This window comes from Cetorhinus maximus, chromosome 1 (assembly GCF_964194155.1).
Source record: "Cetorhinus maximus chromosome 1, sCetMax3.hap1.1, whole genome shotgun sequence".
NCBI lineage: Eukaryota > Metazoa > Chordata > Chondrichthyes > Lamniformes > Cetorhinidae > Cetorhinus > Cetorhinus maximus.
The window spans coordinates 116,579,376-116,595,032 of NC_135879.1; the positions used below are offsets into that span (position 1 = coordinate 116,579,376).

Below are 15,657 nucleotides of genomic sequence, written 5' to 3' on the forward strand. Positions count from 1 at the left end.
TCCTCTTCTAACGTTCTGCAAGTGGAGTGGGAGTAGGAAGGGAAATGTGGAGTAAGGATCCGGGTCAGATTTTCTCCCTTTCCCAGGGATGCATCCCTGAACCCATCCCAAGTTCAAGATATTTATATAATGTAACCAGGTACTCATGTCAGCAGGGAGAGGGGAAAGCAATTTCATTCTGGCACCTTGCTGCATTGTAAAGGTTGAAGTTCCAAGGGGAAAAAAAAGTGCAATTTTAAATACGTGGCTTTCCCAACAACAATTACGCATAGAAGGAAAGCAGTCTATTAAATAATGCTGGACCGCAGTACCTCCAGGGGAGGGAAAAGTCTTTCTTTTATTCATTCATGGGATGTGGGCGTCACTGGCCAAGCCAGCATTTATTGCCCATCCCTAATTGCCCTTGAGAAAGTGGTGAGCTGCCTTCTTGAACCGCTGCAGTCCATGAGGGGATAGTGAAAACACAACAAAGGGTGAGATTAGAAGAAGGGAAAAGGATCAGGCAAAAGAGGAGGGGAGGTTCTGGAGGAGTGTTGTTGCCCAAGGATTGTTGAATCTTGAAGCCTGAAAAGAAGAAAAAGTTTTGTGCTAAAATGCTAGATGAGGTGAAGGGTAACATGGAACGGTGGACCAGGATCTCTCTCAATGGTCATCCAGCTGGGTGGGACTGCACTCTCCTGGTTCCAGTCTTATCTAATTGTAGCTGGAGAATCACTTCCATTGGATTCTCTTCCTGCTCCGGCACTGTTCCCTTTGGTATTTCCCCAAGGATCTATTCCTGGCCTCCTCATTCTGATCTGCATGCTGCCCCTGGGCAAAAATCATCTGTCAGTTTCCACGTTTGCTGATGACACCCAGGTCTAATTCACCACCATATCCTGATGCCCCTGCCCCCATCGCAAAAAATGCTTATTTCCACTTCCCTTAACTTTGCCCCTGCATCAGCTCATCCATGCCTATGTTGTCTCTAGACTTGGCTATTCCAATGCACTGCTGGCTGGCCTCCTTGAGATCACTCAACTCTGCTGCTTGTGTCTGACCTCACACCTAGTCCCGTTCACCCATCATCCACATGCTCATTGACCTACATTGGTCCCAGTAAAACAATGCCCTGAATTAAAAATTCTCATCCTTGGATTTCCAATCCCTCCATGGCCTCAATCCTCCCTATCTCTATTATCTCTTCCAAACCCACCACTCTCCAAGATATCTGCACTTCTCTAATTCTGGTTTTTTCAGCATCTCTGATTTTAATTGCTCCTTAAAACCTAACTCTTTCGTCTGACCTAATATGTAGTTCAGTACCAAATTGTGCTTTGCACCTTGGGACATTTTGTTTGCTGTTGAACGTGAATTTCAAGTGCGGTGAGAGTAGTGGTTTAAGGAATGTTGAATATCTTGAAGATATCTGTAATCAAGGGTCGATGCATAATGTGAAGGGTAGGATTTCAGTTGGAATCCATGTGGACTAGGTCAAAGCCAGAGACAGCTGCTGGGGAAAGAGATGTAGCTGTGGAAGTGAGTTATCTGATCAAAAAAAAAGACAAAACTATTTCCAATGGCTGAAAGGGTCAATAACCAGTTGGCATAGATTTAACATGACTAGCAAAAGAACCTGATACAACATGTGGACAAACTTATTTTACACGAAGTATGGTTAGGATTTGGAATTCACTGTCTGAAAAGGTAGTGGATACAGGAACCTTCAAAAGAGAATTGGATAAATGCTTGCAGAAGGGGGGAAGAAATACAGGGGAAGGAGCAGAGGAGTGGGACTAACTGCAAGAGTGGGAGTAGCTCGATTGCTCTTCAAACGAATTGGTGCAGACTTATTGAGCTGAATGACCTCTTTCTGTGTTGTACTATTCTATGATTCCTGGCACATTGGTATTAGATACATGGTTAATATCTTAACAATAGGGCCAACTGAGGCAGGACCATTGGCATCTTGGAATAGTCCTACATGCCTCAATTAATGGCCACATTTTTCCTGTGCCTGCTTTAAGTGTAGGACCTGATCTGCCCTTTGGGAGAAAGCACAGGACTTCTTAAGCAAGGCAAATGAGTAACAATAAGCCTATGGCAAATGAGGGGTTGAATGGCCCCTTCTTTTACACTAGCATGACGGTATTTGTTACAGAGCCACCAATATTTGAAGAGTGAAAATACATGCATTTATGTGTTTTCTTGGGGATCATAGATGTGTTTTTGGCCAGCTACAACATCCAATTTTGTCAGACATGAAAGTGGTAGAGCAGCAAGGTCATTTGGAGTTCTTTTGAAACAAATGAAATACTGGAATGGTCCTAAATAAATTAATAGGAGGCCAAAGCTTGGAAAATGAGGCCATCTTTTGCTTGTCTGTGCAGACAGGTGCCACAGTGCTGCTGATGGGGCTGTGCAGAGATGAGCATTTTGACACCTAGGCAGAATCAGGGTACCTGCTCTTTTGGCTTCAAGCAGCAGAGGTGTATGGAACAAAGTCATACATCATTCAACATCCAATTGCCTTTGGCGCTTAGGGGAGATTCAACCAGCTGACCCCATATAAAAGAACAAGGAGGCACAGAAAGCTCAGAATTTATATTTTTCTCAGAAACAAATAGTTCATGTTCTTATAATCTATGAAAAGAATTTCTTCCAACTTCTCCCTTTGTTCATTCAATTATAGTCTTTAGTGCATGTCCCCTTGTTACCAATCTACCAACCACTGGGAAAAATAGTTGACTGCTTTTATTGTAACATTTCAGGATTTTTAAATCATTGTAACTCCTGGCACTGCTTGAAAGTTTTATTTATGCATTCACACTGCAAAGCAGACAGTGAAGTCATCGAGTGGTGTCAGGAGGTAGAAGCTTCCAAACTGAATTAGAGAAAAAACAACAACTAGCGTCAGGGCTTGTTCAGTTGGCAATCTCTATAATGTTTTAACTTTGACAGTTGAGGAGGTCAGAGATACACTCGTGCCTCAAATCCATGTGCAAGCCCATACAATTATAAAAACACAATAATTGTACATTTCACGCCAGACTACATATTTAGCCTTGAAGTAGGAATTGACCACTGATGGTTAACTCAAATCCTGAAGAATCAGGATGGGAGAGGGCAAAGTTATGCAGTCAGATTAGGCCTGGTCAAAATCTCACCAGAGCTGTTAAAAGTTCTGCTCCAATCCGCTCCAGCTCCTTGAAACCCAGCAGAATCCTTCCCTGGATGACTAGCTGGAAGAGGATAGGAGGTGGTACAGAAGGGACGGGGCAGAGGTCCTTTTTTAAACGCGTGAGAAGTGAAGGGACCCAAGGAACAACTCAAATCTGGAGATTTCCAGGAACGTGTTGATACAGGATCAAAGTCACAATGATCTCGCTATGTTCAATTGAAGTTTGTATTTTTCTTGTTGCGCTATATTTCTGAATTTTTATGAGCATTTTTTGCTTTGTATTTCATGTTTACCCTGTCCATGGTCACTTCTAATTGCAATTACATTGTGAATCCCTCTGAATTAAACATCATCCACAATATTCCCCAGATTTTTAAAGAATTAGAGATCCTATTCCCTAATCCAGCCAGGCAGGAGATCACTATGATGTCAAAGACTTCATGTGTACATATGCAGGAAATTTTGTGGTGTCAATAGCTGCAGCACTTTATATATCCCTTAACCTTTCAACTCTATGAAAAATACCCCAACTTTTCAGCCTTTGTTTGAATCTATACTTCCCAGACCTGGTGACTTCCAGTGATTAGGGCCGTACACATCGTCTCTAACTGATTTTCAGCATGGGGTGCCCAGACCGACACGTCTCCGATTGTAGCCCAGTCTTCTACAAATTCAACATCACACCCTTGTTCTCTGGTTGAAAACCCAGAATTCCATTTGCCTTTTCACTTGCACTCTCACATTTAAAGATATGTAAAACTTATAAATGTGACATCAGTTCTGAATTTTAGTAATGAAACATACGATCAAAATCCAAGATGAACCAGTCTGATGTAATAAGGAAACAAAATAAAATCGTATACAGGACTTAGAAGTATTCACTTGGATGCATTTGCTATTACATACAAGTGATCTAAAGTAAATGAGGTAAAATTCTGAGAACATCCATACAGTACAGAATAAGATGCTTCACTTACAATCCGGTGTGTCCTAATATTACAAAACACTTCCTGTACTGTAGTTACATTTAATGATAGTGCACAAGTCAACACAATTCAGATGGCAGAGATGACTACTTTTACACTCCATGCTAATTAAAAGTCTTTACATTATCATACAGAAAATAATGCAACATTTATTCATATGGCAATGTCAAAATTTCAGCAACGCATAAATGGGTTTTTATGCATGTTTTTACTGTAGAACAGAAGAATTAGTCAGAGCTCCCTTCTTACACTTTTGTGTTCCTTAATTAAGATATTAGTGAAGAGCACCTTGCATTCCCAAGTCAGCACAGTAAATCACCCTCTAACAATGGAGGGAAAGTTTTTGTGAAATTGTCAATGAATTTACAAAGAACAGGCTCACAATCTCACTACAACTAGCACATAAGAAAATTTAACTCATGTCCTTTCTCCTCCCAAACCTGAACGGTGCCCTCTCCTGTATTAGGGCAACATTTTAATTTCCCATGCTCATTTTGGCGCCTTGAAAATTGATCAATTTACTAACATTTGCAAATTTGGGGTGGTTTTATGTCCTAGGGTCACATCTGGTAGGAATTAGTGCAAACTTATCAGTTGGAGTGGGTTCAAGTAAGGCCTAGAGGCGAAGAACAGTGTTGATTCCACTGTTGCGCCAAAGTAACAAATGTCACAGTACGTGCAATATGACCTAATCTGTGAAAATAGCATTCACAGCAAATTGCACCAGCCAATACTGACTCAGTATATATTAATCTCCAACATGTGTAAAAAATAAACTGGGTAAGTTCTGGGCAGACCCAAGCTGTATTTTTCATGACAGCAATTTACATTTAACTAACTAACTCCAGGTTCCAGGTACAGACTCCAGGCTGGAAGCATCATCCTCAAGCAATACAGGGTTCTCGACACCAGCAGCATCGTTGACATCAGAATCATCTTGAGCATTCACTATCTCTTCCATCTCATCCTTTATCCCACTAACATCTTGAGGCTCTGGTTCTTCCTCCTCTTCATCCACCTCTCCATCATCTTCTACATCCATTTCAAAAACACGCACATGTCGCAAGTTTGAACTGAGCTGTGGAATTATGTTAAGTAAGTTAATGCACACACACATTCTATGCACCTAGTTCAAAATATCATTGAAATTTGATGAGGTTTTATACATGCGCTTAATTTTTTTCATTAAATGTTTAGGCACACAATACAGAGTGGGTACAATGTGAGATTATTCATCAAAAAGTGGGGGAAAAAATCTAGTCATTTGAAGTTCCTACCAGGTCAGAATGTGCTATCAAAATAACAGTCAGACTAAAGGCATACAAGTGGTTTGACAACTTCAGGCAAGGAGCAGATATCCAAAGTTGCTGTGAGAGTTTTGTGAAAATGGCATTTTGTTGTCTGCCTCACCACTGAAATACATTTAATGTCATAGCTGTATCCATGCAGTCTATGTGAACTTAATGAACTGCTAATAGTTAGGGATAGTAATATATGTATGACATGATAATTGTTAATTACGGCCAATCGCTGGCAAGGTAAACCAACTATTACCCAATGTGGAGTTTCATTCCTTCAAATTTAGAATTTTTCAGGGAGATTTTAAACTTTCCTTTTACTTGGTGCAGTTCTGGGCGCTTCTGCCCAGTGTAGTAGCAGGCATGAAAAAAGGTGTTTTACCCCTTGGCCACGATGGGTGTATTGTCTGTATTGTCTGCTTCCCGCCTCATTAATTATGCAGCCATAGGAAAAACGCTGTCTTGCTGGCGGGCGGCCTCCAAATCGCCCACCATGCTGGTACCTCACCGTTTCCTCACTCTGGGTGTCATATCTAAACTGCATCCGCATACATTGTTCTCAATGCTTACAAGCGCTGGATTGCTCCAGTGAAGACACGGCCCTGAAAGCCAAGAAGAGTCAGTGACCCGTCATTGGAACGCCTTTTGTAAGCCTGCCATGATCATGATGTCCTCCACCCCTGCTCTGGCTGCAGGAGGTCCAGCAGCCTCACCACTCCGGCTTGGGAGGCGGTGGCAGTGGTGGTCAGTGCCAATGCTGCACAGAAGAGGTTTGCCATCCAGCGCGGAAAGAGGGTGAATGATCTCATCTGTGCCACCAGGGTAAGGTAACCATCTCATCACTCTAAACTCTCACTCTCACGCCCACACATTCGCTGGCATCTCACTCACTGCCAGCTCAAGGGACACCGCCCATCACACACATCCTCACATTTCTATCTGGCCTCATCTCCTCTGGAGACTGCCTCCTTGGCCCTCACCATCTTGAGGCCACTTGCACAGATCAACATGCGCCCCCACACACACCCTGGGATATCCCCCCTTCCCCAGTACAGCCCTTCCCTTGCCTGAGGCCACTTCTCCCTCTTCCTCAAGCAAGCCTTAGCCCTGCAGCTATTGAAAAGCCACCCCCGCCTTATGGCTGTTCTGATAGGTAGAGACCTGCCTGTGAGCCCTCCTAGGAGTGATGTGATGCTGCTTGTGAATCCTGGCGCTGATGACAGTGAATGCTGCCCGAAGCAAGGTAGGCAAACAAACCTCAAAGTCCCGAGCGAAGTGCAGCTTGGCAGGTGTGTGTTGCTTATGTACAGTTGTGAAACATGACGGCATGCGTGGATGATCCAGCGTGGAGGAATGATGCTGGCGCGCAGGGCTTATAATGAGATGCTAAAATATTGAAATTAGATTCGTGGCATGGGACGGTGGGAAAGGCAGCCCGCCATCGATAGGTGGAGTGGTTGATCGCGAACTGGTTTCATGATGGCGTAAAACTGATTTTTGGTCTTCTCGCCATATTGTTTGCTCACGCTGCCAAACTCACCTGCCGCCAATGGGAGTGGAAATTCCGCCCTGTGTGTCTTAGTCTCTCTTAACCCAATTTTAATATTCATTTCCATTTCTATATTTCTCTTTCTGTCCTGATTTTACATTGAATTTACTCACTTTATCCTCACCCTGAGACCTTCCTCTGTTCACTTCACAACCCTTAAATCTGATGGGTTAAAATGCCTGTTGATTTCTTTGTTCACTCGGGTCCTGTTTCTTCAGTGAAACGTTAACAACTTGAACTTTTAGGAACATTATGGATAAAAAAAAACTTTGAGCTGAAGGGTGCAGGGCAAATCTAACAAATAGCAAATGCTGCTAGATATCCTGCTTCAGTAAAATCTGGCCCATTGGATTTAACAAACTGAGTTTTATATAGATAAAATAAGTTTAGAAACATGCATATAGATACATTAGTAAAAGGGATAAAAAGGAACAAAATAATAAAATGTAGAATTTTTGGTGCTACAGTTTTTAAAATTATCCAGATGCTCCCTTTCTGGAAGTCAACATGTTCATTTTAAAAAATTTGTTTACCTAGAACCATAGAACACTATAGCACAGAAAACAGGCCATTCGGCCCTTCTAGTCTGTGCCAAAATATTATTCCGCTGGTCCCATTGACCTGCACCTAGTCCATAACCCTCCAGACCTCTCCCATCCATGTATCTATCCAATTTATTCTTAAAGCTTAAGAGTGAGCCCGCATTTACCATGACAGATGGTAGCTCGTTCCACACTCTCACCACTCTCTGAGTGAAGAAGTTCCCCCTAATGTTCCCCTGAAGCTTAGCATATTGTCGGTCCCATTTACGGTGCATTAACACATTTAAAACTTCACCAAAAAACCCGAGGGTTAAAACCAACTGCAATCCCGGTATAAATACTCCACATCTTGGGATTTGTGCTAGTTTATAACAAGCACACCTCCAGCATCAAAAGGATTAGCACAAGTATAGAGATCTTAAAGTATATTAATGCAATACTTGTATGTACCCTAAAGTACAATAGATATAAGTGTCTATATATAATGAAACCCCTTTTCCTTCATCACTTTATTCCTTCCCTGTAAATAAATTTTTCTGCTTCCTCATTTTCACATTCCCCTACATTATCTTCCAATTTGCAGACATTATATTTCGAGGGTCAATTTGCCCAATTGGTTCTCCCAGACTTGCCATGGAGAAGCAAGTTAGCCCTGTTTTGCACTTCGCCCTAAAAGTCGTGAGAGATCATGTGCGCATACCCATCACATTCAAATGCTGTGGTAGTGCTTTAACCTTTGGGAAGATTTATTTTCATTTATCAAATATAACCTCATTTAAATATTATAACATCCACGTACTTAAAAGGCAGTTTTGAATACTGTAGAATAACCAGTGATTGAGAAACATTTCAGACACATAGAATGGAATTTTAAACCCCAAAATGTGTGGGTTTGATTTGGAGGACTGTTTAAATGTTAAAAACCTTAAGTCAGACTCTAACCCACCTTGAACCCATCAACTTTTGGGTTTAACTGAGGCAGTGGAGGGAAATTCAACCAACCCACTGGTAGGTGGTGAGTTAGTCATTTAACGAAGTTGCATGCCTCAGGTAAATCTATTTCAAATTTAGTCCAACAGCTGAATGGAGACAAGGACTGCTAGATCCAGCAGGTAAGTACCTTTTCCACATAACTGCTTCGGCTCCCAACCATGATGGGACACTCCCCATTTACTATGATCTTCCATTTCCTCCTCAGTCTTTCCAATCCCTCCCTCCTCTACAGTCTCCAGATGTGGACTTCTATCTCCATCCAACCAACCCCCAAAACCCTTCTGCTCTCCTCCTCTGCCCGATGGCCCCCGCCTTAGGCCTTTCTGATCCCTCCCTTCTTCATTTCTGTTCCTTGGTTGTAGTCTAGTGCTAAAGGCTTACATACACAACAATCAATCAATCTTTCAATCTGGCTGACTGCGGCCAGGAAACAGGAGACAAAAAGGTTAATGAGATACTGCTGTTAAATTTGGCAGCACCTGACCAGATTGTAAAATAGTCCTGCCCCCCCACTAATTGGCTATTGTGACTGTAGATTTCTAAAACACATGAGGTATTGCAGAAGTTACGGGGAGAAGGCGGGAGAATGGGGTTGAGAAACTTATCAGCCATGATTGAATGGCGGAGCAGACTCGATGAGCCGAATGGCCTAATTTCTGCTCCTATGTCTTATAGTCTTATAAGTCTCTATCGAGAACATCTTGCATTCACATAGCACCTTTAATGTAGTAAAATATCCCAAGTTGCTTCAGAGGGGCATTATTAAACAAAATTATCGAAATTTGACACTGAGCCCTGTAACGACATATTTCGGCAGCTGAACAAAAACTCAGTTAAAAAGGTAGGCTTTATGGAGCACCTTAAAGGGGGAAAGAGAGGCAGAGACACAGAAATGTTTAGGACGGGAATTCCAGTGCAAAAGGCCTAGGCAGCTGAAGACATGGCTACCAACAGTGGAGTGATAAATATGGGGGTGTGCAAGAGGTCAGAATTGGAGGAGCACAGAGGACTCAGAGTTATCAGGGTAAAGGAGAAGTCTTGTGGAGTTGGGTTGGGGCCATGGGGGAGTGAAGTGGGAAGGGCCTGATGTCTTGGCCGTGGTGGGAGGCTGGTGCGAAGTCAGTCAAGGGATGAAAATTATGGACCTAAAGAGCAGGGTCAGTACTATCTGCATGTGGGTCCATCTCAGGGTGGTGGCTGGCAGAAACCTTACTGGGCTTTGAGTTCACCTACAACATTTCAATTATGCCACTAAGAGTGATCTCAGACAATGTCCTTTACAGTGCATAGAAGAAAGGGACAGTTGAGCCTGCAAGTTCAACCATGCACCAAAGAATGGCAGGTACAACACTAACATGAATATTCAATAAAGAGTGAACAGAAAACCCACAACATAGTTTCATCCACAATAAAAGAAATGTCCCCAACTTTTATTTATTTGTTCATGGGATGCGAGCACCGCTGGCTAGGCCAGCATTTATTGCCCATCCCTAAATGTCCTCGAGAAGGTATTGGCGCAGTCCATCTGATGTTAGTACACCCATAGTGCTGTTAGGAAGGCAGTTCCAGGATTTTGACCCAACAGCAGTGAAGGAATGGCGATATAGTTCCAAGTCAGGATGGTATGTGGCTTGGAGGGGAACTTGCAGGTGATGGTGTTCCCAGGCATTTGCTGCTCTTGTCCTTCTAGGTGGTAGAGGTCATGGGTTTGGAAAGTGCTGTTGAAGGAGCTTTGGTGAGTTGCTCCAGTGCATCTTGTAGGTGGTTCACACTGCTGCCACAGTGCATCATTGGTGGAGGGAGTGAATGTTTAAGCTGGTGGGTGGGATGCAAGCGAGCTGCTTTGTCCTAGCTGTTATTGAGCTTTGAGTGTTGTTGGAGCTTCACTCATCCAGACGGATGGAGAGATGGAGAGTATTCCATCACACTCCTGACTTGTGCCGTGTAGATGGTGGACAGGCTTTGGGGAGTCAGTAGTTGAGTTAACAATTGCAGAATTTCCAGCCTCTGACTTGCTCTTGTAGCCACAGTATTTATATGGCTGGTGAACTCCCATGTAATCATCAATGTGTGCCAACCATGATGTGTGCCAATACATTTAGCTCTGACTAAGCTAATTTCAACAAATAATGATGAATAAAGTGAAGCCAATGTAATGTGAAACAGTTTCAAATGCAATTTAAATTTGAAAAACACCTGTGCCACCTTCATACACTCAAGTCTTGGTTAATGGCAATGGGGTTGGGCAGGAAAGTTGTGGCTGTGATGCAGAGTCTCCCTGTTTGACCAGGAGGCTCTTTTATAGCACACCCATACCTGCTGCATTGTCAGCTGATGGCAGGTTTCACCAATGAAAACCTTCCTCCTCTGATGCATCACGCCTGCTTTCCATGCATGCTGTTGGCATGTGATTGTATGGGAAATGGGAATGAGAGAGTGTAAGAGGTGCACAGTTCTGGTCACGACATCGGGAATGGCACGCTGTTGACAAAATCCTCAACCTGCATTTGGGGAACCTGACAAGTTCACACCTTCCAATTAAACAGAGGCGCTTTCGGAAGTGAGCGGGAAACCCCCTGAAAGTATCAGGTCAGATATTTAAACATTAATTACCAATAAAGTGGTAACTGTGGGAATGCTTTGTTGGTAGGAGCTGGGGCGGGCGGTGGGGAGCCATGAGCATGGGGTATTCAGAGAGTTCAGGGTTACACTTCCATGTGGCTTTAGACTTGTTTATTATCTGAACCATGTCTCTATAAGGCTGGCGTGGGGTTCTCTGGTAGCCAGATGTGTATCTGTAGCCGTGCTGGCCACTTCATGCTCCTCTTCCTCCTCCATGGAAGATGATGAATGGTCTGTAGCTTTGTTCTCCTGCAGCTTAATTCCTCTCTGCAGCACCATGCTGTGCAAAGCACAGCAGACCACCACCATAGTAGAGATATGCCAGTGTATACTAGAGTGTCATCAGAGCTGTAAAGGTATCTGAAATGGCTTGCTCATTGATTACCCTGCTGATGTGGCTCCTGTTGTGCCTTTCCTCAGCATCATTGCCAGGATTCCTGACAGGTGAATCAGCCAGGTCCTCCGAGAGTAGCCCTTATGACCAAGAAACCACCTACTCATTCTGTTCTACCCTTGGGATAAAGTCATTGGTGCATGAGAGTCTCGTGGCACCTGGTTCATGTTTCTTTAAAGGTGGTGTGCATCAGTCAGCTTTGTGCAGAACAATGGATGACAGTGAGTTTGAGTGTTGTCTGTTGAGATGGAGATTTGAGGAGGAGGCTGGAGAGAAAGGAATATGTATGACAGCAAGGTGTGTTGGTCAGAGGAGTGCTGTGCAGAAGAATGCCAGGGAGGTGAGTGATGGCTGCCAACTGAGTTGTAGGAAACACACCTTGTTGTACTTCATGAGGCTATCAGACATTTTGCGGCACTGGATCCAGGTCCTGGGCCAGGCTCCTGCTGTTCACTGCCTCTGTAACTTGCAGGCACACCTGCTTGGCAAGACTGGCTGATCTCCTTCTCTTCTTGCTCTCACTGCACTCAACATGACCTCCAGGGAAGTGTCCGAGAACTGGGACAGCCTTCCCATGTCGTGCTTCCATTCTCCACCAGTTTATTGCTTCCCACTTGTATCTTGAGTGCTTCACTCAGAGTCCTGAGTGAGAGTTCTGCTGAGGTCCCTTTAAATAGAGATCCTTCATTGCTTGTTTAGGAATGTCACCTGCCCATCCTCCCAATTGGCAGGCAACTTGGAAGCAGGACGATACTGCCACAGTTTAGTGAAAGAGCCTCTGCAAGGTCTAGTAATTAATCAACCGAAATTAATTCGTGGGGACTAAGCTGATAAAATTCTAGGCCCAATGTCTTTGGTCTTCCCAATATTCAGTTGGAGGAAACTTCTGCTCATCCAGTACTGAATATTGGATAAACAGACTGATAATTTAGAGACAGTGGAAGGTGATGGTGAGGTAGAGATGAACGTTATCAGCATAGATTTGGAACCTGGCCTGTTTTCAGATGATGTAGCCAATGGGCAGCACATAAATGAGAAGCAGGAAGGATCAAGGATAGAAGCTTGGAGGAACACCAGAGTAATGTTGCAGGAGTGGAAAGAGAAGCCATTGCAGCTGATTGTCTGGCTATGACTGGATGGATAAGAATGGAGCCAGGCGAGAGCAGTTGCACCTAGCTGGAGGAAGATAGTGTCATTATCATTGAAGTTATTGGTTATAATCTGAAAACATTCCATGATCCAATAGCCTATCAATATTCACTGCATAGGTTTACAGTTACTCTGACGAGTAATGAGAGATGCCAACATCTGTGAAGCTTACCTGCAGGATGAGTTGTCGCCTTTAGAAGACAAAAGGGAATAAATGGGAAAAACTAGACTAACTTTTCTCATTAAACAATTCACCTGGCACCCAGAACAGGAACCGTTTTAATTAATAATGCTTGATCAAGTACAAGGTGAAGTTTAGAAGCAAACTTTAAATTATAGAGTGAGCTAACTCATGAACTCTATTGTTCTTGACATTTATAGCATGTTGTTAAAATGATCAACCAATGGCCAGCAAGAACAGCACAAGTTCATCAGTTAGAACTAACTTGGAGTCCACAGCATAGCTAGCACCCACACCCATTGGCAAGTTTGCTGAATTTTCAAACTCACTGACTTTAGAACACCCGACAAGATCACTGCAGTACAATTTGCGGTCCTTAAAGTTCCTTGGTTTTCTAATAATATAGCAATTAAAAAATCTTTAGGCACATATGTACAAGACAGCTATCATAGGGACTGGAGAAGTACATCAGGGCGTTTCCACCTTCATTCACAATCATTCCTTGCCAATCAACATCAAAATTTATGTGAAGCAAAAAATTACGTATCTCTTTACATAGCGCCTTCAATGTAGTGAAACATCCCAAGATGCTTTATAGCAGCCTTGTCATACAAAACTTAACACCAAGCACATAAGGAGATATTAGGGCAGGCAACAAAAACTTTGCTCAAAGAGGTAAGTTTTAAAGGAGGCAAAAGAGGCAGAGAGGTTTAGAGAGGGAACTCCAGAATTTTGGGCCTAGGTAGCTGAAGGCACAGCTGCTAATTGTGCCAGGATTAAAATCAGAGAAGTGCAAACAGCCAGAATTGGAGGAGAACAGATATATCAAAGGATTGTAGGGCTGGATCAGGTTACAGAGATAGGCAACAATCAGCCTCTGCATACCAGGCCTTTAAGGCTATGGGACAAAGTTAGAGTTGAAATATATGTACTGATTTATGAAAACACTTACCACACAAGATACTTTACGAATACCATTTACAGCAATATACTGTGCTTTCATATTCTCTAAGGTCCGGGACTGATTTTCAACAGTAACAGTCTGAACAGGAATTTGATTGGTCTGCTCGTCTAGCCTGTAAATAAAACCAAAACTCAATTTGGAGTACTGAACTGAAATTTGGCAGAGCAGCACAAAGAACAACATAAAGGGCTGGAGTACTTCTTCTTGAAGTAAAAGTAAGATACAGATATTGTTGGAAGTGGAAGCAGTGAAACTACTTTGCTGTTTACAGGTACAAAATCTTGTGTGCAAAAATATAAGTTCAACAACAATGAATCTCCTTTTTACCATCTAAATGCTTAAAGGAAATTCTATTTCAATTATTTAATAGCTTAAGCATTGATAATCATAAGAAATAGGAGCAGGAATGGACCATACAGCCCCTCAAACCTGCTCCACCATTCTATAAAATCATGGCTTGATCTTCTGTCTCAACTCCACTTTCCTGCCCACTCTGTTTAGTAGGAATGTTATGATTTGTTTTATACAGTTTAGATAAATGGAAATTGAAAGCATTGTTTATTATTTTCACTTCATTGACAGATGTTTAAAAAGGGTGAACAGAATATCCATTTACTCTTTTTCAAAATGTTGGTCTATCCAGTAGATTGTACGGCTAACTGCTGTCTTTGAGGCCCATGCAAAATTATTTTGTGGGAGATGGAGTTGTAAAGTTAATTGATGACTAAAGTTACATTCCTTTGCTTCAGTATGGCTTTTTTCATGCCTTAACTTTAGCTTACATATATTAGATTAATAACTTTAAAATTAGGGAAGCCTACAGAGCTTGAGGCTTTTTAAAAACTTTCGTATCATATGGCCTACACTACAGTTATGAAAATTTAAAAAATATTGTCATATCAAACACTTGAAATTAGTGAAATAAATTAAGGTAACCAATGATGATCCACTTATAAAGTGGATTTGTGGGAATTTAAAAAAATTAATTCATGGGATGTGGGCTTCGCTAGCTGGGCCAGCATTTATTGCCCATCCCAAGTTGCCCTTGAGAAGGTGGTGGTGAGCTGCCTTCTTGAACTGCTGCAGTCCATGTGGTGTAGGTACACCCACGGTGCTGTTAGGAAGAGAGTTCCAGGATTTTGACTCAGCATCAGTGAAGGAACAGTGATATATTTCCAAGTCAGGATGGTGAGTGACTTGGTGGGGAACTTCCAGGTGGTGGTGTTCCCATCTATGTGCTGCTCTTGTCCTTCTAGATGGTAGTGGTCATGATTTGGAAGGTGCTGTCTGCGGAGTCTTGGTGAATTCCTGCAGTGCATCTTGTAGATGGTACACACTGCTGTTATTGTGCAGAAGTGGTGGAGGGATTGAACGTTTGTGTATGTGGTGCCAATCAAGCCGGCTGCTTTGTCCTGGATGGTGTCAAGTTTCTTGAGTGCTGTGGGAGCTGCACTCATCCAGGCAAGTGGGGAGTATTCCATCACACTCCTGACTTGTGCCTTGTAGATGGTGGATGGGCTTTGGGGAGTCAGGAGGTGAATTACTCATCACACGATTCCTAGCCTCTGACCTGCTCTTGTAGCAAAAGTACTTATATAGCCAGTCCAGTTCAGTTCTGGTCAATGGTAACCCCTAGGATGTTGATAGTGGAGATTCAGTGTTGGCAATGCCATTGAACGTCAAGGTGTGATGGTTAGATTCTCTCTTGTTGGAGATGATCATTGCCTGGCACTTGTGTGGCGTGAATGTTACTTGCCACTTGTCAGCCCAAGCCTGGATATTTTCCAGGTCTTGCTGCATTTGGACATGGACTGTTTCA

General features: G+C 42.8%; 1 protein-coding gene across 1 annotated transcript in view; it reads right to left on the minus strand.

The window, feature by feature from the left end:
* Nucleotides 1-3,974: 3,974 nt before the first annotated feature.
* Nucleotides 3,975-15,657, minus strand: part of anapc4 (anaphase promoting complex subunit 4) — a 136,136-nt gene continuing 124,453 nt past the window's right edge. The window contains exons 28-29 of the mRNA XM_078545873.1: nucleotides 13,827-13,950; nucleotides 3,975-5,224 (exon numbers count right to left, since the gene is read on the minus strand). Coding sequence (XP_078401999.1) covers nucleotides 4,985-5,224; nucleotides 13,827-13,950 — 364 coding nt within the window. The 3' untranslated portion in view covers nucleotides 3,975-4,984. The remainder of the gene's footprint in view (nucleotides 5,225-13,826; nucleotides 13,951-15,657) is intronic.